This window comes from Sinocyclocheilus rhinocerous, unplaced genomic scaffold (genome assembly GCF_001515625.1).
Source record: "Sinocyclocheilus rhinocerous isolate Xijiao unplaced genomic scaffold, SAMN03320098_v1.1 scaffold2063, whole genome shotgun sequence".
NCBI lineage: Eukaryota > Metazoa > Chordata > Actinopteri > Cypriniformes > Cyprinidae > Sinocyclocheilus > Sinocyclocheilus rhinocerous.
Window position 1 is genome coordinate 362,819 of NW_015636724.1, and position 25,121 is coordinate 387,939.

At 40.5% G+C, this 25,121-nt stretch overlaps 1 protein-coding gene across 4 annotated transcripts in view; it reads left to right on the plus strand.

Annotated features, from left to right (window-relative positions):
* Positions 1-3,271: 3,271 nt before the first annotated feature.
* Positions 3,272-25,121, plus strand: part of LOC107748063 (mucin-5AC-like) — a 101,997-nt gene continuing 80,147 nt past the window's right edge. For 3 of the 4 annotated variants that reach the window (XR_001640876.1, XM_016562719.1, XM_016562720.1), the window contains exon 1: positions 3,272-6,298. Coding sequence is in view for 3 of the 4 variants with exons in the window: in XM_016562719.1 (XP_016418205.1) it covers positions 3,291-6,298 (3,008 nt within the window). In the remaining variant the exon portion in view is untranslated. Of the gene's footprint in view, positions 6,299-8,351; positions 8,414-25,121 lie in introns of those variants that run through there. The other variant, XM_016562721.1, reaches the window with a different exon arrangement.

The following is a 25,121-nucleotide window of genomic DNA, read 5'->3' on the forward strand; positions in this document are numbered from 1 at the left end:
TAGGATGCAAGTAAAAAAAAAAAACTAATATGATATTCATATTTAAAAAATTGTTTAAACCTGTTTAATATTTTTTTTGCAGTAGATTAAGACATAGCCTGCTGTTTATTATAGTAACTTAAAGGTAGGGTAGGCAATTTTGGAGAGTCTCCCTGCAAATCACTCTCCAAAGCCACACCTCCTCCAAAACACATGACATTGCAAAGGCAGACCAGAGGCTAACCAGCTACATGATGAGACACGTTTTGGCTGTCAGATTACCTCATGTCTCATTCACCGGTGAAAAAAAAAATTACAATACAAAGCACATAATATTACAATAATAGGTTACACTTTATTTCGATAGTCCACTTTAGACATTCTAAACGCCTTCCATTCTCGCTCAGTCTGCAATAGCGTAATAGAACGCGCTGATGGCGTATCATGTCTGTGCGAACAGGGTGTGCGGAGGTATGCAAATACATACATTGACAGGCAGGTAGGACAGCCTATCATAGCCCTTGGACCAAGGGATTTGATTGGACGAACATTTTATGGTCCTACACCTTCCACAGACGATATACATACTGTTACGGTCAAAGTTTTGTTCATTTGTAGGTATGTGTGTGTAGATATTAATTTGGTTCCTTTCTTTCTCCCGAGATTGAGCTCCGCCCACATACACCTGCAGCTTGTTGAGTAAGGACGCTCCGGACTGAATATAAGGCGGAAGTCGCACTTGTGTCCAGAGCCTCTCCCTACCCCATCGCGGGTCCGCCACAGTGACTTCCATGCTCTTTGAGATTGACTCGCACTGGTTGAGAAGCTACTGCCGTCCAGCCATCGACGTTGGCGAGCATTCCGTGAGCTTCGTGCGCGTCTTGCTGTCTAGCACCGCTGATAAGCGGTGTTTTCTCTCTCTCTGTGTCTCTCTTTGTGTTTTCTTTAATGTTTCTGTTGATCTGTGTTTTGTTCGTTTACTGAATACCCATTGAGGTATTTTTCTTTAGTTTAACTGATTTAACTATTACATTTGCCGTTGTTAATTAATGTGACTCGCAAGCTGTTTTGACCTTTAATAAATGGTTAAAATTGATCTCCTGTCTTGCGTGTCCTTTTTATGTTGCTTAACCCCTTCTTGACCGAGTCTTTTAAAAGTGGGGTTCGTAACAATACATATAAATACATTTAGACCACTTAACTTAGGGATTGCTATTGGGATGTGAAGAGATTTTCAACCAGCAAAACAAAAAAATGTTTTTGAACCAAATCACCTACCCTGCCTTTAAAAGTGTACTGCATAACAACAATGATTCATACATATATACCCTGCAGTAATCACTAATCGTGCATTCACGTCATGTCAGAAAGACGGCACCACAATGTCGGAATTACAAGTGGGCAAACTCTGAACTTTCTTTAAGCCCAGAGTTTCTGAGTTTGGGGCATGTTAGTGAGAAAATATGGTGGATGCAATAGATGCAGCATCTGTATTGACTGGCTATAAAACTAGCTAGAATGATTTGAATACATCCAATGTCGTAACTCGTCAGTACGAACTTCTCAGGAGAACTTGAACACACCATAAGAAGCGAATATTCCATTCCAAATATGGCCATAGGCTAATTAGCATGTAAAGTTAATACTGTTTTACTACATACAAGATATCATAGTGGAGGGCTGTGACATGTAGTTTTGTTGAGTAAGATGCTCTATGCAATGATTCAGTCTGACCGATCTGATAGGAAAGTTACACTGAGCAAATGGGTGTATCACAAGACACGTACACAGACATTTAACATCCTCTCATGACTCAGGGGACTGTGATTGTCTGGTCACAGACATAATGCAGTGCCTGGTAACAGTGACAATGTGATAGAGTGTGTTCAGAATATCCTGTGGCGATCAGCCGTCATGCTTGTGCCTCCATGTACCAGGGGGGTTGCTTAAAGACAAGCCAAGTTAATTAGCGTTGTCAGTCTTTACCCCTGAATATCTCTTAGCCTGCCCCTTCTGAGACACTGCCGAGTTAAACACCAGCCCCAAAGTTACAGACAAGCTAAAAGTACTCTCAGTGTCTGCCTCTGTCATACAATTGACCCTAAACTAATCTTATTTCGTAGACTACCTCACCAGGAAATGAAAAGAGATCAAAGACTAGATTATTGGAGAGAACTCATAAAATCTTAGCTTGAGGCAGTTTTATAGTTGAGGAATCCTATCTAGGTACTTATGTATGTTCTTAGGTACGGTTTTATGTTAAAGCCAGCTTTTGTGTATGTGTTTGTCAAAGTAAAACATGATTCAGAAATACAAACCTCAATTTTGGGACATTACTGAACCTACTGTCTTTTTTCTGTGTTTCTACTTTGCTCAGATGTTCCAGTTCTGTTCCTGTCTCAAGAAAATTATGAGGTGAATGACACAAGCAAAGAAACTCAACGGCAAATGTGAGAGATAAAAGTCAACCTGAAGAGATGCATTGCCCAGTCCTGGACTGTCGAGATATGCTACACCAGAGAGGACTGTGCACACAAGCTTAGAATTGGAAAGTAGGGCATTAAAGGTGTCGGGACATCCTCTCACTGGTCAGCCTGAAAACTGTATCCCATTAAGATTTTATTTGCCTTGATTTTTTTTTTTAGGACAAGCACGGTTACAACTGCTGCAGACGTACACAGTGAGAGCTATGTGTCTTGAGATTTTGCTCTTGGCTATGAAACCATGATGCAGACTTCTGGGACATACTCGCAAGCCTACCCTGCCAAAGTTTCATGCTCTTCAGGACTTATACAAAGAGAGTATCACCAAGGTTGCTCATTGAGTGTTTAAGTGTCCCTGTGGACTAATGGGGCTGAAGCTCAGGATACATCCAGTCCCTCTTTTGCATATAAATACACTTGCTTATAAAGACTCTTCATGCCAAAACCAGAACCTACTCTGACAGCATTACCACAAAGACTTACACAGAAACCCTCAGTCATGTGACCTGAGGAAAGGACCAGTCACATGCTCTGCTGCCATCGGCTGGGTTGTTTTTTTTTTTTTTTTTGTTACTGCAGTATTTATCATGTTCAGAGTTAAACCCTCAGGTGACCTGAGGAAAGGACCAGTCACATGCTCTGCTGCCATCGGCTGGTCTGTTTTATTTTTTTGTTTTGTTACTGCAGTATTTATCATGTTCAGAGTTTGCCAAATGTCAAATATACTGTGTGCTGTAACTGAATTTTTTATCTAATTAATTGTTCATTCACATTTGACTTGTGAAAGCAGACAAAAAAAACCACACAGTCAAATTTTTATTTACATCTATGGTTCATAAACTACTCTTGGATAACATGGTGAGCAAAGAGCCCAACCATTTGCCAACTGTTCACAGCCATAGCAATGGCAACCCAGACAAAACACCCACCACCGTGACTGTGCGCTCAGTGCTCCTCAACCGGAACTCTCCAGATATTGAAAGCAGACTTAAACGGAGACGAAATCGCACACAGCAAGTACGTTTTAAAGATTTGGAGGATGATGATGAGTCTAAGAATAAAAATGACAAGCTGAGGAGTAAGAGCCCAACAGAGGTTCCAAACTGGCAGAAAGAGTTGACAAACGGGCCCTCGTTGGTGGGAGCAGTCCGTGGGGATATGGAAAAGACAATTGGAGCAGTGACAGCATTTTTGAAGAGAGCACCACCGCACCCTCTTACCCCTGGGCCTGCCAGACGCTGCTGGGTCCCAACACATCCATGTTCTCTCACATTGCCGCTGCCAACTCAGCCATGCAGGAGTACAGCCATCCAAACCTCACCCAGTTTGCAGAAGCCTCCCTCGCTCTCTGCCACGCAGTCTCGCAGTCACAGCCTGGGGGGAGCTTGGGATGACGGAGACTCCTCTGATGAGCTGACCGCACATGTCTACATTCCACCTTGTAGATCAAAGAAGAGCTCTGTCCAACATTGTACCCCTGCTGAGCAATCAAGGTGCCAGAGAACTGAGGATAATCAAACTGCCTCTGTGGGTATATCAACACAATTCCAGCCATGTTCTGCTGCGCCACAAAAACAGTCTAGAAGGAGAGGTAGGAGGAAATATTTAAACAGAGCAGCAAGTGATCCTGGGAAACCTGAGCCTCCTTGTACTTCCCCAACTAAAACTGTGCACAGAAGCCACCAACAGTCTATCCAACCCAAGAAGCTTCCATCCAAAGCTGTGGCGCACAGAACTTCGTCAGATATTGTACCCACGCAGCGTTCCCCCACGCCCAACACAGTTCATAATATGCCATGTAGTGTCTCTTCCACACAGACTGAAGCAAGCATTGATTCAAAAATCCAAACTGTCCCAGACAACACATCTTTGCAAAAAGCTGAAGTAGATCCTGCATCTTGCCCATCTCACACTGCACCATCTCCATCAACCACATGTACCAAAGAAACATCACAATGTTGCCCACAGCAGGCTGCTGCGGAGAACATCAGTTTGACCCCCACTCTACCAGAGCCTTTGTGCACTACAACAGCACAAGTCATATCCACTCTCACCACATTCTCAACACACGGGCAATCATGCATGTCTCCTACTGAATCTACAAGGCGTTGTTGCACACCTGCTATTCAGATTAGAGCAAATTGTAAGACTCCCCCATTACCAGAGTCCCAAAGCATTCCAGATTCACATACAGATCCCACAACTCCTGCCCAATCCAGGCCTTGTTTCCAGAAGTTGGAGGAAACCATTCCATGCTCCAACACTGCTGGCTCAAAGGCAGCGGCCTGTTCTCAAGGAGCACCTGCAGTTGCCTCTACGTTCAGTTCCACACAGCCATGCCAGAAGACTCCAACACAACCCATGGCATGTGATAACACCTCAAATCAACCTGTGTACTCTGTGATATCTCCAACACAACCTGTAACTCCTATTCAGTCTGTGCCAAGATGTATGAGTCCTAAACAGAATGAGCCATTGGGTAGGACCCATACCCTTCCTGTACAGACTCCTATATCAGCTACACACACCCCAACACCTGTTCAGTCTACATCATCTTGTAAAATTCCAATGCATTCTATAACATACTGTGTCAAAGACAAACCAGCATCCTTTGGCTCTTCTACACAACCTACGGCACCTCATAAGATTCCTACACAAACTCTCCCTCACAATGTTATGTCATTTCCTCCCGAGCCATCCTGTGCCACTGCTCCACACCCTGTCTCACACTTCAAGGGCCCTATTGCAGCTGCGGCACATGCCATTCCTGTTGCACAAACTGCAGTACATTGCATTTTGGATCAACAAAATGTGGCAACCCATGTGACTCCTTCCATGCCAGTTCTGATTTGCAGCTCTTCCACACAACCTGCACCAGGTAAACTTTCTGTTCAAGCATTGCCACACTGCAACTCTAGTATGCAAAATGCAGTGTCATGCAGTAATCCCTCTCAAATTGTGCAACATTTTGCACAAAGACTCCCAAAGACTTTTACTCAAACAGTATCACACTCCAAATCATTTCCACAAAATATGTCACCTGTTCTCTGTCCACGTGAGGCAATGATGTACGCAAGTAAACCCCAGGAAACTGTGCTTCCCTCTGCTAATTTCAGGCATTCTTTACCTCCTTACGCCTGCCCTCCACAGACTACTCTGCTGTATTCTAACGCTGGGGCGAGCCCCTCCCCTCCTCAGGCCTTCTGCTGCACTCAGGACAGACGAGACAGGAGAGAGTTCATGCTTCCTCCCCCACCACCTCCTCCTCCTCCTTACACCCCCCGCAAAGAGGGCTCCTCTACTCCTGGACAGCCCTGTAAGCCTCCTGTCCCCAAAGCTGAGAGCAACAATGCTGAAAAGGACAGAGCGAAAACTGGGGCAGTGAAGCCAAATGCTGAAGCAGGAACTCGCCATCAGGCAGGTGAAACCCCACCTCCTATCCCTCCCAAAAGTAAGGCAAGAGCTATGGTGAGGCCCACCTGTTTAAGTGTCCGACGGGCGATCCTCAGTCCAGAATCCCAGGCCAATGCAAACCACTTGCCTCCTGCTGGGGGGACAAACCCCCTGGCCCCCCTTGGACCAGTGGAGGGCCAATCGGACACACTGCGGCAGGTGCAGGAGCTACTGGGGGGGCTTATGTCTGGGACTAAGTGTAAGCTGGACCTGGCAAAGGCTAAAGAGAAACTGTTTGGCCCAAATGGCCCTCTGTACGACATTGGGGCTCTGCAGTCTCAGCTGCACAGCCTGGAAGGGGTGTTGGAGACCAGCCAGAACACCATCAAGGTTTTACTGGACGTCATTCAGGATCTGGAGAAGAAGGAGGCAGAGCGAGACGGGTGAGTAAGTGAATGAGTCAAGGAATAACGCGGTAAGAAGAAAAAATGTGAATTCCAAAGAATATTTTATTGGTAAAGTCAAATTGGTAAGAGCGGTAATTCTCTTCTTTTTTGTGGTTGGTATAAAGAATAAATGAGTGAGACATAAACAGCAAGGAAATTGTTCCAACCCTCTGCTTTTGCATATAATCCTATGTTGATTGTCATTAACATGTTCCAGCAGTGATAGCTGTGATGCTTTTTAAACCGCCCTCCCATCTGTCCACTCATCAAGTTCATCACTGAGGGATATAATAGTTTTCATAAGAAAGGCCTCTCAGCATGTCTTCTTGCTGAGAGACTTTCCAGATTTCTGTATACTATAGAGAATGTGCCAACACATTTTACTTTGAAAAGTCTCAAGTAGGATGTGTGAAGACACATTCAGTGATTCAAAGTGTTTGCCATATTCTGAGAGATGCTGCTTTGCGAGACATCAGAATTTTATTACTTTATACTCAAAAAATAAAAATGTTCAATGAACTTAAAATTAAGAAAGCATTATTTGTCAACAATAACAAATGAAGCAATTTCAAGATTATTATTATTCTAGTCCTGCTGTACAAACTTAAATTTATGTGGTCTGATATGTTGCACTGTGGTGCATGATTGTAGATGATTCGAGTTAAAATCCTTCTCATTTTCATTGTTTCTTGTAGCCATAGGTAGATTAATTTTTAAGCCATAAAAATACACTTTTGTGTGTGCCAAGGCTTTCATTATTATCTACAACATAATTTTAAGAGCATAATTGGTGATATGTTTAGTATGCATGTGTGAATCCGTCACGTTATTACAAAATTAATCAAAACAAAATCCTTAGCCTCATTATCAGCCATCAACTGTTCATCAACTATGAAAAAAAGTTCAACTCTGCTGTGTGCCCTGTCAGACACTGCTTAAACACAACTAAAAATGTATTTATTTTTCTTGAATAAGAAATGAACATCATTATGGTATGATGGCATAATGATCATCATAAAAGCTTGATGATTAAGAATTTTTGATATCGTGTCTGTAATGAGGTAAGGTTACACAAAGATGGGGATAGTTTCTGAAAGAAAAGCGCTACCAATTTCATTCATCTACAGCAAAAATTTCCAAGATAAAAAGCAATAGGCTGAAATCCTTTAAAAATTCATGTCTGTGGCATACTAATGATGGACCAACCGTGCACTCAGATCTCAGATAGTGGATCTGTGTTCTTTTTGGCACTTACTGGCTTCATCTTTGTTCTTTTATTTATTTCTTATATAAGCTGCTGTTTTATAAGCTATTTGTTTTGTATGTGAAAAAATTATATGCATAGGATGATTTAAATTTTTTTGTAGAATTTATTTTCTTCTTCTTCTTTTTATTTTATTTTATTAAAACTCTTTTATTGGATGTTTTTATTTCCAGAACTAATTGAAGTGAAATTACATGCCATCGGGCAGAAACATGTTATGTTCCCATTCTTCTTCAAATATGATTTAAAATACATTTTATTTCAAAGCATTGACATTTGCTACTGTAGTTGCTAAGTTGGATTGCAGGCTACTGCAGAAGCTACCCACAGCCCAGAAGTCACTGCATATTAGTTTGATTGGAATTATTTTGATGCTGTTAAATGTCTTGATGGAGCAAGTCATCAAAGATAAAACACCCGGTTTGTTTTGCAGTTTGTTTGCTATAGCATAACATTTTTTTTAAAGACATATTCTTGAATCAATCATTCATTGAAAAAAATTATTTTCAAACAATCATAATCCAAACTCTACACTACCCATACGATCAGAGGACTATGATTGGTTAAGAATTTTGTAACATAAGCAACAAAGGACATTAATTCAGGAACATCTCATGCTTGTGAAAAAGTCAACTTGAAATCAAAATGCACTTTATTACTTTCTTAATACACTATTCTTGTCTTGTTGTGAGCGATTAGTTGGTGCACATCAATACAAAGTGAAAATATTTAAAAATGCAATCACTTTTTAACTTGCTCTGCCTTTGAAACAACTTTCCTTCTCAGCTGATGTCACCAAGCCCTCTATTTTTCTTCCCCTTTCTATCCATCTGCACGACTGCATTCTGGTATGTATTGTATTGGCTGTATTGCCATTTCACAATCTGATTCCTAATGGATAAAGTCAAGTCTCGTTCTACTTTTGTTTTTTTTGTTTTGTTGGATACTCTGTATTATGGAAGTAAATTGGAAGGTTTTCTTGTATTCAGTTGGTATTTGAAACTTCTCTGGGTAGCATGAAACTTGGAAAGTGGATGGTATCTGAATTTCTAGCGTGCAAGACAATTAACTTATCAAATGGTTCCTCAGGTCAGTCAATGTATGACAGTGAATATCAGAACTCAGAACTAGAACAGTAGAGCTGAAGTCAGTCAGCGGACTCTGCCCCGGTTCAGACATGACTCACTCAAGAGAAGGTTTCCAGAAGACACTATGGCCTACATTAGGGCATTATCTTGCTTTTGCGAGGGTATTTACAGAATGCAGAAGTGGGACAGCGCTCAGGAGATAAAACGGCTCTGTGTACAGCAGAGGGAATCTGTTTTTTTCTTGAATGACCATGCGATGCACACAAACACGTTTAAACATTAATGTTTGCCTACAAAACCACCACTGGCTCTGCACCCATTTACCTAAATTCATTACTTCAGAGTTATGTGCCCTCTAGAAGCTTGCGTTCTGCAAGTGAACGGCGTATTATTGTGCCATCTAAAAGAGGCACAAAATCACTTTCACATACTTTTTCATTAACTGTTCCCTCCTGGTGGAATGACCTGCCCAAATCAATCCGAGCAGCTGAGTCCTCAACCATCTTCAAGAAACGACTAAAAACACATCTGTTCAACCTTTATTTGACCCTCTAACTTTAACACTTTCTATTCTATTTTAATTCTACTTTATCTATATTTTAGATTTTTGATTTAATGTTGACTTATTTTTTCATGTTTATGTCAGCTATGGAAATATGTATGCTGAATATATGTAGCTTGTCCATCTCTACAAATGTCAGTGAAATCGATTCAACGGTTTTCCTTAGATGTGAATCTTATTTTAGTTTCTGACTGTACAAAGCGCATGAGTATTTTTAGTGAAGCAGGGCTTCATAAACCCAGGTTAAAAGCAGTGCTAACCCCCTTTCAAAATAAAAAGCATGAAACCTGACTCAACACAACCTCAACAGAGTTTCAAAAGAACATAAATCCAGCATTTATCATAGTGGGAAAAGCCTTAGAAAGTAATGATTTTAAGTGAGGATAATTTGAGGCAGTTTGCTTCATATGGCCTATAATGCACACAAGATTGTTTGTTATAGCTGATGAAGGCCTGAGAATTACAACTTTCTTGTTCCTTTGAGAACACTCGAACACTGGTGTGCAAAATTAGCTCATAATTGCTGTGCAGTATTGCTCGCTGCTTTGTTTGTGGCTCCTATTAATGTAATAACATGGAGAATGGTCTTAGAAAAGGTAGAATGAAAAGTAATATGTAATTTGTAATTCTGTGGCCCAACACAGCGCAGTTTTAGTCCCTTAACCCTGCAAAGCCTATTGTGTCATAAATTTGCAAATTTCAGTAATTATCACCATGATCAAAACATTGCTAAAAAACCTGCTGTACACAATCTACTACATGCCTTCTGTTGTCTGATTGATAGTTTATACTATTGAATCAAGTAAAAGCCCTTTTAGTGTAATTGTAAAAACGTCCACCTTGAAATCTTTACAGATTTTTACAAAGTAAATGTAAGAATAACTTTTATATTGTTAGAATATTTCAAGATAAGCACTTACTGGATTGAAGCAACTTAGGTTTACTTGACTATTCATACAATTATCATCTTACTAAGACATATTATTGGGAGATATTGAGTGACAACTGATATTTATATGCATTGCATACTTCTATACTGTTAAAGATAAAGATTGCATTGATTTACATTATAAGCTATCAGAATTTCATCTTACTTTTTAGCCATATAAATATCAGCATCTGCACCAAATAGCACATTTTTGCTTAATTTGGGCTTCTGAATATATTCTCACTATATCATGCTACATGAGCCATAAAAACCTGATGCATCGGATGATATTCAACAAAAAACATGCAAACTTGTTTGTTTTAGATTTCATCTAAAGATTTAATAAACTGTTCAGTTGGGGGGAAAACTAAAGTCGGACTATTTTTTAATATGTCGGGCTGTAAAGGGTTAAACTGTTATTGTTGATATTATGGTTCACTTTTCAGGTTGTGTATCCCTTGCAAACTCCTTTTTTCCATGGGTAGTCTTTTTAGTTTAATTTCAGTTTTAGGAGTTTCACGTTTTCCATGCATTCTAACTTTATATTAGTCATTAGAAATTAGGAGTTATGCATAAGTAATAATATATGTACGGCTCACTTAACCCTGTCATAGAATATTGTTGTGTTGTACAGCGTGTTTCTTTCTTGTTTTTACCTCCCACACCTTTGGGGCTTTTGCATTTGTGGAGGCTAATTGGAGTAGGCATTGACCATAAGGCCTCGTCCAGGACCAGTTTCCTCAACCCCAGTCCTAACAGAATCAAGAGGAGGCAACTGATCCGGGATCAGAGGATCCAGGGTTATTTTACATCAACACAGATGGTGAACATCAATAAAATAAAAAAATTTCTTTTAAGAACTGTTCGCTGAATGTGGTTCTTTGCTGTGAAAACCCTGCTTTGGAATATGTCAGTTGATTCATTTTTGAAAGTTTTTATTTCTCCATTTCCGGAGAAACAAAGTTCATACTTAACTGAAACATACCCGAGAACACTATTATGTGTGCTGAGATATGAAAAAGCAATATTTGAGCAATAAATGTTACCTTCACAAGCATGGATGTCGAAAATGGGATGTGAGAACAGCTGGAGATGATTCAGCCGTCACCTCTGACGAAGCCAGCGAATGAATTTAAATGTGCAGAGAATTTTAAAAAGTGCATTTCATTTTATAATGCTTCATGGGTAATCTCATTGAAATGCAGACTGGATACAAGAAAAGAGCCAAACAAAATGAACTTTGGTTAAAAACAGAATTAGCCTTGAGTGTCCTGAGAGAGAAAATGATGAATGATTGGCAAGCGAGGCATCAAAGTGACAACATCCATCACTAAACTCCTAAACCGAGAGATTGGAGCCTCGAAAGGAAATTTAATTGCTTAGACAATGCTCCTCTAGAGCTCAGAAGATGTCATCTTTGTTATGGTTCCCCCAACATAAAACATAGAAAGTCATATTATGACTGTGTCACAGTCATAAAACATCAAATGAATGTGTCACAGTTTCTGTTGTGTTTGTTTTGTCATCCTAGCCCTGTGACCTACAGTAGTTTTCCTTGTGTGTCTAATTTGTCCTCTTGTTCACCTGTTTAGATCAATTATCTTGTGAGTTCCCTTCTTATTTAAACCCTGTGTTCTTCCCCAGTGTTTGTCCGATCTCGTCAACCCTACCCTGTGTTTGTGGAATACCCGTGTGTTGGATTAAAAGACTTTGTACGTTTATTGACAGCGTAGCGTGACAGAGGACTGGACCTAAAAGTGAAAGTAAAGCCGTGTTTGTTTTGCGTTTATTTTGATTTGTTTCAGTGTTTTCTTTAGCTATTTTTTTCCGTCATGGACCTCCCTGCCGTACACCTCCTGTGCCTTGAGCAGGGAGATCGCTCCCTCGAGGAGCACTTGGATGAATTCCTGGGTCTCGCCCTTTAGACCACCTTCCCGGACGACTGCCTTTCCTCGTTCTGCGCACCAGCCTGAACATGGATACACGAGCGCAGTTGTCCGGGGAGGGTCCTCGAGGGAGCTTCGCCACTTATGTGGAGTGGGTGCTGAGCTCTTGCGGATCTGCCTTCACCGTTGGCCTCGTAGATGAAGACGCCAGCCCCACTCCCAACCCAGTGCCCAGCCAGGAGTGACAGCCTGAGCCCACCGCAGACGGAGAGAACGCCTCAGCTACAACGTCTGAGCCATCTCCAATAGGAGCGACCAAGCCTCCTGGACCTGAGGAGCCTGTGGCTCTGCCTCCGGCCTCGGATGGCTCCGTTCCACTTTGTCCTGCTGTCCAGACTCCTGCGTCTGCTCTCCTCCTACCCTCGATTCCAGCGTGGACCATCGGCCATTCGGCCTCGCCGGGCTCCCTCGGTCAGTCGGCTCCACCCGGGTGGGACTTCGCCAAGCCCCTGCTGCGGACTTATGGGCCATCCGCTGCACTCCGGCCCTCCACCGCTTTAGCTATGGCCCGCTCCGCCTTCCCTCACCACGGTCGCTCCAGCTCGCCCTCTGGCCTCTGGATCCCCACCTAAATCTCGGGCCATTGTCGCTACAGCTCCGTCGCTGCTGCCTAGATCCTCGGCATCGCTCCACCTCCTCGACTCTCTGTCTGCACAGTGGGCTCCACCTCCATTGCCGTCGTTGCCTCCAGTCATCCCCATGGTGGCGTGTGTTCCTATCACACCTTGGCTCCTCCCTCCATCGCCGGCACCATGGAGCACCATTCTGGCTGTGGCCTGGGCACCTGCCATCATGCCCTGCTCAAGGCCTCTCCCTGGCTTTCACCTCTGTCATTACCACCCTGGACTTTGTTGTTCGTCCTCCTCCCAAGCCTCTTCCTGCACCCCTCTGCCTTTGTGTGCCATCCCTTTGCCAGCCCCTTCACCATCCCTGCGCCACCTCCTCATCCTTGCCTCCTTGTCTTCATGGCACGGGGTCGTGCCTCCTGGGAGGGGGGCGTTCTGTCACAGTTTCTGGGGTTATTTTACATCAACACAGATGGTGGTGGGTGAGGAGGCTGGTATGTGGCTCATTCGAGCCACGTCAGAGCCCAGAGAACACAAACAAGGCCGTGGATCAGCCGGGCTCCTGATACCTCTAAGCTTGGGCTTATGCAGCCATCAGAGCTCTGGAGCGGCCAACTCAACAGACTGGATAATCAGACGCCGCTGCTGTCAGATGTAATTGAGCACAAATGTGAGGTTTAATGGATAATGTTGTTTGGGTAACGCAATTTACCCATCTGGAAATGTGGTCAGCTTTCTAGATGCGCGTGATTGGTTCTTTCTGTAGACATACATTGGAGTAGAACGTGCCTGAGACCACATCGATTTTGGATATTCCTCAATAGAAAGTTTTAGTCTTTATATCTATCCATTGTTCATCTTTCTTTCTTTTTTCTTTCTTTCTCTTGCTATCCATCGTTCTTTATAATTTTATCTATTGTTCATTCTTTTTCTTTTTCTGTCAATTGTTATTTTCAACGTTCCTTCTTTATGCCCTTTTTTTCTATCCGTCATTCTTTCTTTCTTTCTTTCTTTCCTTTAATCTATAGAATGATTTTTTTTATTGTTCATTGGCCATGTAAAACGGCACATGAGTTTAATATTCTTTCTTGGGTTTTTATTTATTTTTTGATATTCCTGATAAGAAAGTTTTAGAAAATTATAACAAAATTGAGATGATTTTCTCAGATTTCTCAGTTTTCCTGATGTGTCTAATTAGTCATGTTCACCTGTTTAGTTGAATTATCTTGTTAGTTCCCCTCTTATTTAAACCCTGTGTTCTTCCCCAGTGTTTTTCCAGTCTCGTCAACTCAATCCTGTGTTGTGGATTGCCTGTGGGTTGGATTAAAAATTTTATAAACCTTCTTCTTCATTTTCGTACATTTGTTTACAGCATAGCATGACAGAAGACCGGACTGTAATGTGAAAGTAAACCGGTGTTTGTTTTGTGCTTATTTTTGTTTGATTCAGTGTTTTCTTTTGTGATTTTTTTTTTGTTCCACTGTCATGGACCTCCCTGCCGTACGCCTCCTGTGCCTTGAGCAGGGAGTTCGCTCCCTCGAGGAGCACATGGAAGAATTCCTGAGTCTCGCCCATCAGACCACCTTCCCGGATGACTGCCTTTGCTTGTTCCTTCACACCGGCCTGAACACAATACACGAGCGCAGTTGTCCGGAGAGGGTCCTCGAGGGAGCTTCGCCACTTATGTGGAGTGGGTGCTGAGCTCTTGCGGATCTGCCTTCACCGTTGGCCTCGTAGATGAAGACGCCAGCCCCACTCCCAACCCAGTGCCCAGCCAGGAGTGACAGCCTGAGCCCACCGCAGACGGAGAGAACGCCTCAGCTACAACGTCTGAGCCATCTCCAATAGGAGCGACCAAGCCTCCTGGACCTGAGGAGCCTGTGGCTCTGCCTCCGGCCTCGGATGGCTCCGTTCCACTTTGTCCTGCTGTCCAGACTCCTGCGTCTGCTCTCCTCCTACCCTCGATTCCAGCGTGGACCATCGGCCATTCGGCCTCGCCGGGCTCCCTCGGTCAGTCGGCTCCACCCGGGTGGGACTTCGCCAAGCCCCTGCTGCGGACTTATGGGCCATCCGCTGCACTCCGGCCCTCCACCGCTTTAGCTATGGCCCGCTCCGCCTTCCCTCACCACGGTCGCTCCAGCTCGCCCTCTGGCCTCTGGATCCCCACCTAAATCTCGGGCCATTGTCGCTACAGCTCCGTCGCTGCTGCCTAGATCCTCGGCATCGCTCCACCTCCTCGACTCTCTGTCTGCACAGTGGGCTCCACCTCCATTGCCGTCGTTGCCTCCAGTCATCCCCATGGTGGCGTGTGTTCCTATCACACCTTGGCTCCTCCCTCCATCGCCGGCACCATGGAGCACCATTCTGGCTGTGGCCTGGGCACCTGCCATCATGCCCTGCTCAAGGCCTCTCCCTGGCTTTCACCTCTGTCATTACCACCCTGGACTTTGTTGTTCGTCCTCCTCCCAAGCCTCTTCCTGCACCCCTCTGCCTTTGTGTGCCATCCCTTTGCCAGCCCCTTCACCATCCCTGCGCCACCTCCTCATCCTTGCCTCCTTGTCTTCATGGCACGGGGTCGTGCCTCCTGGGAGGGGGGCGTTCTGTCACAGTTTCTGTTGTGTTTGTCTTGTCATCCTAGCCCTGTGACCTAGTTTTCCTTGTGTGTTTAATTAGTCATCATGTTCACCTGTTTAGTTGAATTATCTTGTTAGTTCCCCTCTTATTTAAAACCTGTGTTCTTCCCCATTGTTTGTCTGGTCTCGTCAACTCTATCCTGTGTTGTGGATTACCTGTGTTGGTTTAAAGACTTTATAAACATTCTTCTTTATCTTTGTGTGTTTAATACAGCGTAGCATGACAACAATATTGACAAAGCTTGGAATATGTATAAAAACAAATATATTATATATATATATATACATACATACATATATACACACACACATACACAGATCAAACGTATAATCGTTTATAAAATGTAGTTTAATTGAAGAAATGACAAACTTAAACTTTAAAGGGTTAGTTCACCCAAAAATGAAAATTACCCCATGATTTACTCACCCTCAAGGCATCCTAGGTGTATATGACTTTCTTCTTTCAGACGAATCCAGTCGGAGTTATATAAAAAAATTTCTTTGATCTTCAAAGCTTTAGAATGGCACTCACTGGGTGTTTCAGTTCATCAGTCCAAAATAAGTGAAATTAAGCGCATATATTCATAGTAAAACGTGCCTCACATGGCTCCGGGAGGTGAATGAAGGCCTTCTGTAGCGAATCCATGCGTTGTTGTAATAAAAATATACATATTCAAAAACTTATAAACACTTTCTGTAGCTTGTGCTAACTGTCGTATGCGGAATCCGTTCCGGGCGGATGACGTAGGACGTATGCGTAGCGCATGCGCCGGTGAGAATATGCTAGTCTCGCAAAAAACCAACATTTGTTTACAGGAGCAAAGGAAGCAAAGCTTCCTTACTTTAGCAAAGGAAAACCAGTCTCCTCTTGGCTTATATCGAAATCCTCCGACATTTTTCTTTACAAATCCTCATTTTGTACTTCTATTTCGTGACCGGTGTTTTGCTTTCTCTCCTCTCTGCTTCCGCGTTCGTCACTTCTCACCGGCGCATGCGCTACCCATACGTCCTACGTCATCCGCCCAGAATTAACGCGCTTACAACAGCTACAAGAAGTGACAGAAAAGTGTTGATAAGTTTTTGAATATGTATATTTTTATTATAACAACGCATGGATTCGCTACAGAAGGCCTTCATTCACCCCCCGGAGTCATGTGAGGCACGTTTCACTATAGATGTATGTGCTTAATTTCACTTCTTTTAGACTGATGAACTGTAACACCCGCTGAGTGCCATTCTAAAGCTTGGAAGATCAAAGACATTTTTTAATATGACTCCGACTGGATTCGTCTGAAAGAAGAAAGTCATATACACCTAGGATGCCTTGAGGGTGAGTAAATCATGGGCTAATTTTCATTTTTGGGTGAACTAACCCTTTAAGTCCTTTTAACAGATGGTCAGATGTTTTATTGAAGCATAACATGATCTTTTGAAAATCTCAAATCATGCTGGAGAACATGATCATCATGGGTTATGTCAATTATTCCTGTAAATGTTATTAATTTACATGTTTATGCTGCTAAAATAATTTGTGATTGAAAAGTTTGCATTGAATTTGAATGCGGAATAGAAGCATTTTCATTCACGGTCTCAGACTTTTGACCTCCATTGTATTTGACTGACATTAGACTTGACCATGTTTAGTACAAAATTTTGTTTGTTTTCTCCTTGAAAGTCTTTTGTCCGTTCCAATAGCTCACTCTGTGAATGTGTTTGTTTGAGAGCGATAAACAGCCCTGAGTTTGACACTCTTCCTCCCACCCGCTAAACATGACTCAATGTGCTGGAGTCTACATCTCAGCAAGACACAAGCTCAAAGTTAACATGCCAAACTCACACCTGCATTAGGAAGCTCTCGCTCTTTCTCTCTCCATGCTTGCACGGATGTGTATTTTAATGGCTGCTCAACCAGCTTACAGTTCCATGAAATGACAAACCAGCTCTCGTTTGAGGATTGAGGATGTTGTGATATAAATGCTGTCATGTTTATTTCCCTCAGTGGTTACAGAAATCCGGTTCTGTTTTTATCAAAACGCTTATGAGTGCTGCTCAGCCTTCATGTGCTAGCTCTATCTATCTATCTATCTATCTATCTCATACAAGGAATTAATGATTAAATATCAGCCGTGCATGTCTTTTACTTCCATGTCTCAGTTAACAGCCTGGAAGACATGTTTCCATTATTTAAAAAAAAAAAGATTATTAGGGTTTTTTTACAAATTTTTTTTTACTTCTTGCATTAAACTTTTTGAATCTACTTGACTATAATAGCTGTTTGGTTGAAATTATAGGTTTTCTGATTGGAAAAAATTATCCCTTTTAAGCCATTTCAAAGCAAACATAAATATTGAGAAAAGCATCAAATAGCAAAATATCCAAACATAAAATCTCAAGTATCAAGATTTGTCTAGTGGCCACAGTCTGGCTGTAAATTGATATTATATAAACTGCATTTCTCTGCTCAGCTTCTAGTGTCTGTGATAACAGCAGAACCCTTTAATCTGTTTGGTGAAATGGTTTGCTCTATTGATCCATAGTTCGGATGAATAGATTCAGGCTTGATTCATTGCCTTCAGGCCCAGTTTGCACTTCCTAAATGATGTTTATCTTGTGGCTGTCATATGGCGTGACTGCAGGTTTACATAAGAGGAGCCAAGGCATATGAAGTCAATTACCCTGCACCTCCACATCCACTTTACCACACTGAGGTTATTTATCTGGAAAGTGACTCCTTTAAGTCAGACAGGGTGTTAGACATATGAAAGAGAAAATAAGAGCAATGAATACAGACACATCTAAAGAGGATTGCTTCAGACGCTGCAGTACTGATACTGGTGATGCATATGTGATAAGAGATATTGTTAGTCCAGAGGTATAAAGAGTACCTAAAAACCATACTTGAGTAAAAGTACAGATACCTTACAGTAAAAATTACTCCACTACACGTTACAAGTCACCAATTCCAAAACAACTTGAGTAAAATCCTTAGAGTATCTGATTTTAACAGTACTTAAGTATTTTACTTATACTAAATATAGGCTCAAAGATGCACTAGTCAAAGAGACATGCCCGTGAAAAACTAATGTTGTGGAGAAGCTGCGGAAAACAGGCAGAGGCAAGGATCTATGTCCTGGTATTGCATGGAAAAACTAGAACAAACAATAAGCCAAAAACCAAAGGGAGCAAAGAACAGAATGACTGGCAAACAGACAACCATTACATTCAACAACTCACAAAGCACTAGGGCTATATATACTGCAGTGGATGTGTTGGTTTGGGCCTCATTGACGGCTGCAGTCATGACCTCATCTCATATATAAAACACCTGTGATTCACAAATACTTGCTAAGGAACTCGCATTCACATAAATTAGCCTTGTTGACAAGTTTGGATGAGTAAGGGCAAAACGCACAAGATCTAGGACTATCGGTGCCCTGTAGTAGGCAGTATCACGTCTTTTGAAGCAGAAATAAACTGCTGCAGAAAAAGCTAGGTCCATGCAAAATGTAATGTGTAACTGCAACACTCATTTCAAATGTAGTGGAGTAAAGAGTACAGATACTTATTCAAAAATGTAGTGAAGTAGAGAGTAAAAGTTGCTAATATATTTGATACTCCGTACAACTACAAAGTATCCGAAAAGATACTCAAGTAACTAATAACATTTACTCCAATACTTTACACCTCTGTGTTAGTCATTGTTTTAGGCTACAGTAATGCAGCCGTTTTCATTTTTCTTTAAATCGTTTTCCTTTTGTTTCTCTTTTTTTGCAACTTCTGGGAACATTTTCCAGATATTCTGTCCCCAAAAGCACACAAAACCTGCTAAAACACTCTCAGGCAGGCTTTCTGTGAATGTCAATACAAATGAAATTTGTCTAATCAAAGATTTATTCACTTACAGTGTTTGAGCTGATTTTAAAAGTGCTGTAAAATAGCAATTTTTTAAAACCATTTTTTCCCCAACTTCTCATCAAAACTCAACCCTTCAGCAGAGCTGATGTCAGAAAACCCAAAGACATAAAATGATTGACAGGCACAGAATGATCCTGATTGGCTAAAAAGCACAGGCCATGCCAACCCTTACCAAAAAGTAGTATACTTCAAGTTTATTTTAGTAAGTATACTTAAGTAAAGTTCAATCTTTCAATTGGGAGACAATGATTGACAGGCACATAATGTTTCTGATTGGCTAGTTTACAATATCTAATATCTGTCAGGTAGCAACATTTTTGTGGTGTAATAAGTTCATATGTTGCCACCTTTTATGGCATTGTTTATGGCAGTGTGTAAACATGACTTTAAACATGACTTAAAGGAATAGTTCACCCAAAACTTTGCTGAAAAAATATTTGTCCTCAGGCCATCCAGATTTGGAGAAATCACTTGCACATGTGTGCCGTCAGAATGAGAGTCCAAACAGCTGATAAAAACATCACAATAATCCACAAGTAATTCACACCACTCCAGTCCATCAGTTCACATCTTCTGAAGTGAAAAGCTGCATGTTTGAAACTAATCCATCATTAAGATGTTTTAACTTGAAACCTTCTCTTTTGGCTATAATCCATAATAACGCTTCCTCAAGTGAAAAAGTCCATCCTCTGATGTCATCTCACATTGAAATCCACCAACATATTTGTTTAGATCTCTCTTGGACTGCTTTTGCTTGTAAACGTTGCTTGACCTGTGCATATTTCTCTCCTGATTCGGACCAGATGACTTTTTCACTGGAGAAAGCAATATTATGAATAGAGGCCTCAAATTTCAGCCAGAAGCAGTGGTTTAAAGTTAAAAACACCTTAATGATGCATTTGTTTCTACAAAGACGCAGCTTTTCACTTCACAAGATATTAACTGATGGACTGGAGTGGTGTGGATTACTTGTGGATTATTGTGATGTTTTTATCAGCTGTTTGGACTCTCATTCTGACGGCACCCATTCACTGCAGAGCATCCATTGGTGAGCAAGTGATGTAATGCTACATTTCTCCAAATCTGTTCTGATGAAGAAACAAACTCATCTACATCTTGAATGGCCAGAGCGTGAGTGCATTTTCAGTAAATTTTTATTTTTGGGTGAAATATTCCTTTAATTAACTAGATTATGGCCAGTTAGTGTAGTTTTTTGTGTTTGTTTATTAATTTAGAAATATTATTTATTTTTAAATTATATTTGTATTTGTGTTTTTATGTTCCAAAAAGCTTACTTTTAATATTCTAATGTAGTAACACAAAGTGGACAAATTGTGTGCACTGCAATGCCTGCGAGGAATAATTTATTTTCTCTATAAAGCATAGAGAACAAAAATCCATCATTTGTTTACAGCAGTCAATGGCACCTTGCAGTGCATTCAGAAATAATATAATGCAAGGTTAAACGTCCAAACAAAATCACTCCAGAGACATATGTTTATCCAACAGTTAGTGTGGTTTAGGGGGCAAACAAACACACACTGATGCTCCCGCTGTGGCAGTAAAGACACCATAATTAATCACACATGCCCCAAAGGCATCCGTTTAGTGCTCGTTTCTTCCTCAAGAACTGCCACCAAGAAAGTTCCATCCATTTCCATTTTATTTAGTTAGTTGTTTTGAAGCGCATCACCAAAGGATTTCATTACACTGCTTTTGGTCACCAAAACGCAGAGTAAAGTACATTAACAATTGCTTGATTACACAGAGATTACGGTCTGCGGTCAATAACCATTGAGCCCTACAGCAATGCGCTTAGTTCCAAGGGGACGGTTCCTGCAATTAGTGTGCTGTACACTGCTTTCAATAAAACGCACCTGATAAATGGCAAATAACTAAAAATCTTTACAGAATTAACTGTGATACACTAGCTAGGGAGTCTCTTGGCTTCCAAAGAGACGATTCATTAGTCTGGCTGAAAATATTTGATGCTACAGAAGCGGAATTTTTTTCTTTGTCCTTGAGATGAGAGAATGCAATATTGCTTTTGGTTTGGCTTTGTTTCATGTTTTATTTCTAATGTATTTTATGTTGTCGATTGCCACAGAATAATTTGCAAAATCAAACTAAGATGCATAAAATATTGTGCACTTAAAATGCACACTTACTGTCGTGCAAAAAAAAATAAAAAATGTTTAGGCATAAATTTAAATTGCATATAAAATTGTTTCCTATTTAGATTACACAGTTTTAACGTAAACTAATAAACTTAATGTGATGCATATCTGTTGTTCATATATAAATGAAACAGGTAAGAAGCTGGTAAGATTTCTGCACACTTTTATTTGTTTATTTTTAACTCTTTGCATCTATTTGATTTTTATTTAAATGAAAAAAATCTGTTAAAAAGAATTAACACGGTTAAAATATGGTTAGCTGTGGAACAATCAATATTCAGTTAGTTAAAATAGGAGATTGAAATCATTTGGATTCATTTAATTTATCAATGTTGGAGTTATGGATTTATCAATGTTGAATACTGTAAACCTGGTTATTGTGTTTAAACCACATTGTTTATTAGTACTATTACAGAATTCTTAACTGTTTCATTTACTGTATGTATGACTGATAAATATGCATCACACTATATTTATTAGTTTATGTTAAAATTGTGTAATGCAAATGAATAGAAATTTTATATGCAATTCAAATGCATCCTAAATTAGTAATATTTTGCATTTCTGTTTTATTTGTTTACTTTTACATACTGAAGGACGGGTACTTTTTTTTCTGATTTGCAGTATGTCGCATTTCTTGCTGAGATCTTAAATTGTATTTAACTTGGAATATTCTTTTACATTTTGAATCTAGATTTCAGTACTTGCACAGCACACAAAATACAACATATGCTTTTCAGCAGTGATTTCACAGCTTAGCTGTTATCGCATTCAGATTGACGTTAACGTCATTCACACTAGTAAACAGGCTGACAGAGGCGGACAAAGTACTCAACTCCATTACTTGAGTGAAAGTGATACATTAGCACGCTTGTCACATGGGCTGCTGACTGCTGAAACATGCGGCCAGTTAGTTTCTGCACGAGGAGCGGCTTACAGTCTAGTGCACAGACTACTTTCAGTAACATGGAAACATAGTATTGTTACAAATCAGATAGATCTGGTCCTGGATGCTGATTGGTCAATATCTATATCTATAAGAGTGTATCACATAAAAGTCGAATTTAAAAAATCAGAAGTTGTTCAACCCCTAGGCAACGTTGTATTACGTTGATGAAATCAAATGTCTGGTGAGTGGACCTAAAAGGTTAATGTTCTATTGTGTTTGAAAATATCATATAACCTGCACTAAACCCTACACTAAGCCTAACCTATTATGTTAACAAAAGGAAACGTGATATAAAAACTCATTACTGAAGCAACCATGCCAAGTCTTTGACCTCTTTTATTGAGCATTGTGACTCATGTTTTACAGGACCTGTACCCAAGTGCTATACCGGGTGAACTAATGAGCAAGTTTACTATGTCAGAAAAGCGAGAAGTATGCAGCTAGTTATCAGAATCAGAATCAGAAAGAGCTTTATTGCCAAGTGTGCTTACACACACATGGAATTTGTCTTGGTGACAGAAGCTTCCAGTACACAGACAGGTTGACAAGTGACAAGACACAGATAACAAAATAAAAATAAGTGAGTCAAAATAAATATGTAAAAAACAATACACAATAGACAAAGAGACAGTAAACAGTATATTGTATGTACAAATGTGCAATAGACAAATTGTATAGATAGTTGGGTATTTCACATGTTTTATTGCACAGTGGGGAGAACATTTAACTGTTCATGAGGTAGATGGCCTGAGGGAAAAAAACTTTTCCTATGTCTGGCCGTTCTGGTGCTCAGTGCTCTGTAGCGCCGGCCAGATGGCAAATGTGATGCAAATGTCAAAATGTATTAGTTTACAAATCATGCACTATGTTAAAAGTGTCTTAAGGTCAAAATATAGTATTGTGCAAGGAAATCTCAGAATCAATAATCTGTCACGGTAATCATAATTTGTGTTTGTGTAGTTTGTGTAATCATTATCTGCCACTGAAATGATAAATTTGCAATCATAGGTGTGAAAATAAGTGTTAATTAATCAATAATCTGTCACGGTAATCATAATTTGTGTTTGTGTAGTTTGTGTAATCATTATCTGCCACTGAAATGATAAATTTGCAATCATACACTAAACCTTACCCTAAACTTAACCGATAGTGTTAACAAAAGCAAATGCGAGATAAAAATGCATTTGCTGAAGCAACTGTGCCACTTTGGCATGCTTCTACAAGACTTTAAACTCTTTTATTGAGTGTTGTGACTCGTGTTTCATGGGACTTGGCGCTGTACCGGGTGAGCTAACGAGCAAGTTTACGGAACTTCGGAAAACCAATTAATATGGAGCTGGTCATGTGATGCAAACATTAAAATGTATTTGTTTACAAATCATGCACTATGGTAAGCATGTTTTGAGGTCATAATATAGTATTGTGAAAGGAAACAGTGCAAAAATGTGTTTATTAATCAATAATCTGCCCCTGTAATCATAATTTGTGTGAAAAGTAATACAATTTGTTTCAGCTGGAAACTGCAGTGAATTGGAGGTACGTTTCTGGAGTTTTGCAAAAATGTAGGTAGATAGAGGCTCATCTTTCCAATGAACCTATGTTGGGTTTAGAAAAGCAATAAGGCTCTTGAGGCTGTGCAATGTTTTGAATGTAGTCACAGCTAAAAGGTTTGCAGACTGTGCTGTACATCATGCCTAACAACATCCTTTAGCTGTGACTACATTCATGCATCTTGTTGATGACAGGTGCTATTACTTTTCTAACTGATTTTGCCTGGCAGACGATAAAATGGGTGAACAAAATGTGAGACCTGAGACATATAAAGAGGTGAGAATATCATGGAGGCTTGAAGATGGGCTCTTTTGTCTTGGCTAGTAATCATCCACCTAGCAACCACATAGCAACTTTTTCTTCTTAATTTTACAAATGTAGTTTAATATACAATACGCTGAAAATAATATGGTGTGGGGTTTGCTTTGAAACAGTTTTGACTGTTAGAAAAATTCACAAATAATTACAAAGAAATGGCAAGTACCAAACTGAACTTTACCAAGACTAAAATCAATTTTTATAGTTTATGCATAGTATGCACAATTTCTGTATGTGTTACGTATCCGGTCCATGAACTTCCATCTGCTAACCATCAGAGGTCACCCTTTCCATTTTCATTGACTCTCGCACGACACACTGTTGCATATCACCCCGGACTACATATCCCATCATTCATTGCACTGATTGCACACAGCACTGATTTCACAGAGCTGTTTCACTGATTGCAATGGATCCGCATGTCTCACGTCTTGTCAGCCCCGTAACAGAATGCATGTTAACAGGAATGACATACTAGAGGTTATTTGTCAAAAGTTGCAGTAAGTCATGTCACCTTTTATACTATTTGATAGAATACAAATAGTTTCAAAGCTGCTTCACAGTAAAAAGAGGAAAATAACAGAATAAATCATGCAAACTTAATCAAATATGAGATTCTATCATTATTCTTTGTCATTATTAGTGTCATTATTTTGTTCAGTCAGTTCAGTGTGGATTCAGTTCAGTTCAGTAACAGTGCTAATGTTGCAAAATGCATTAATTATAAAATGTTGAGGAGTCCTATGGTTCCCGCAATGCATTCATCTCTTAACTTCCATTTTGTGCCATAAATAAGCCCAAAATGCTGTTTTATACCCTGTACTTCAGAGTATACTGTAAAAATAGCATGCAGTAGAGTATGCATTGTAGTAGAATGCAGTAAGGGGCAGAATAGTATGTGATTTCCAATGACGATCCCAGTG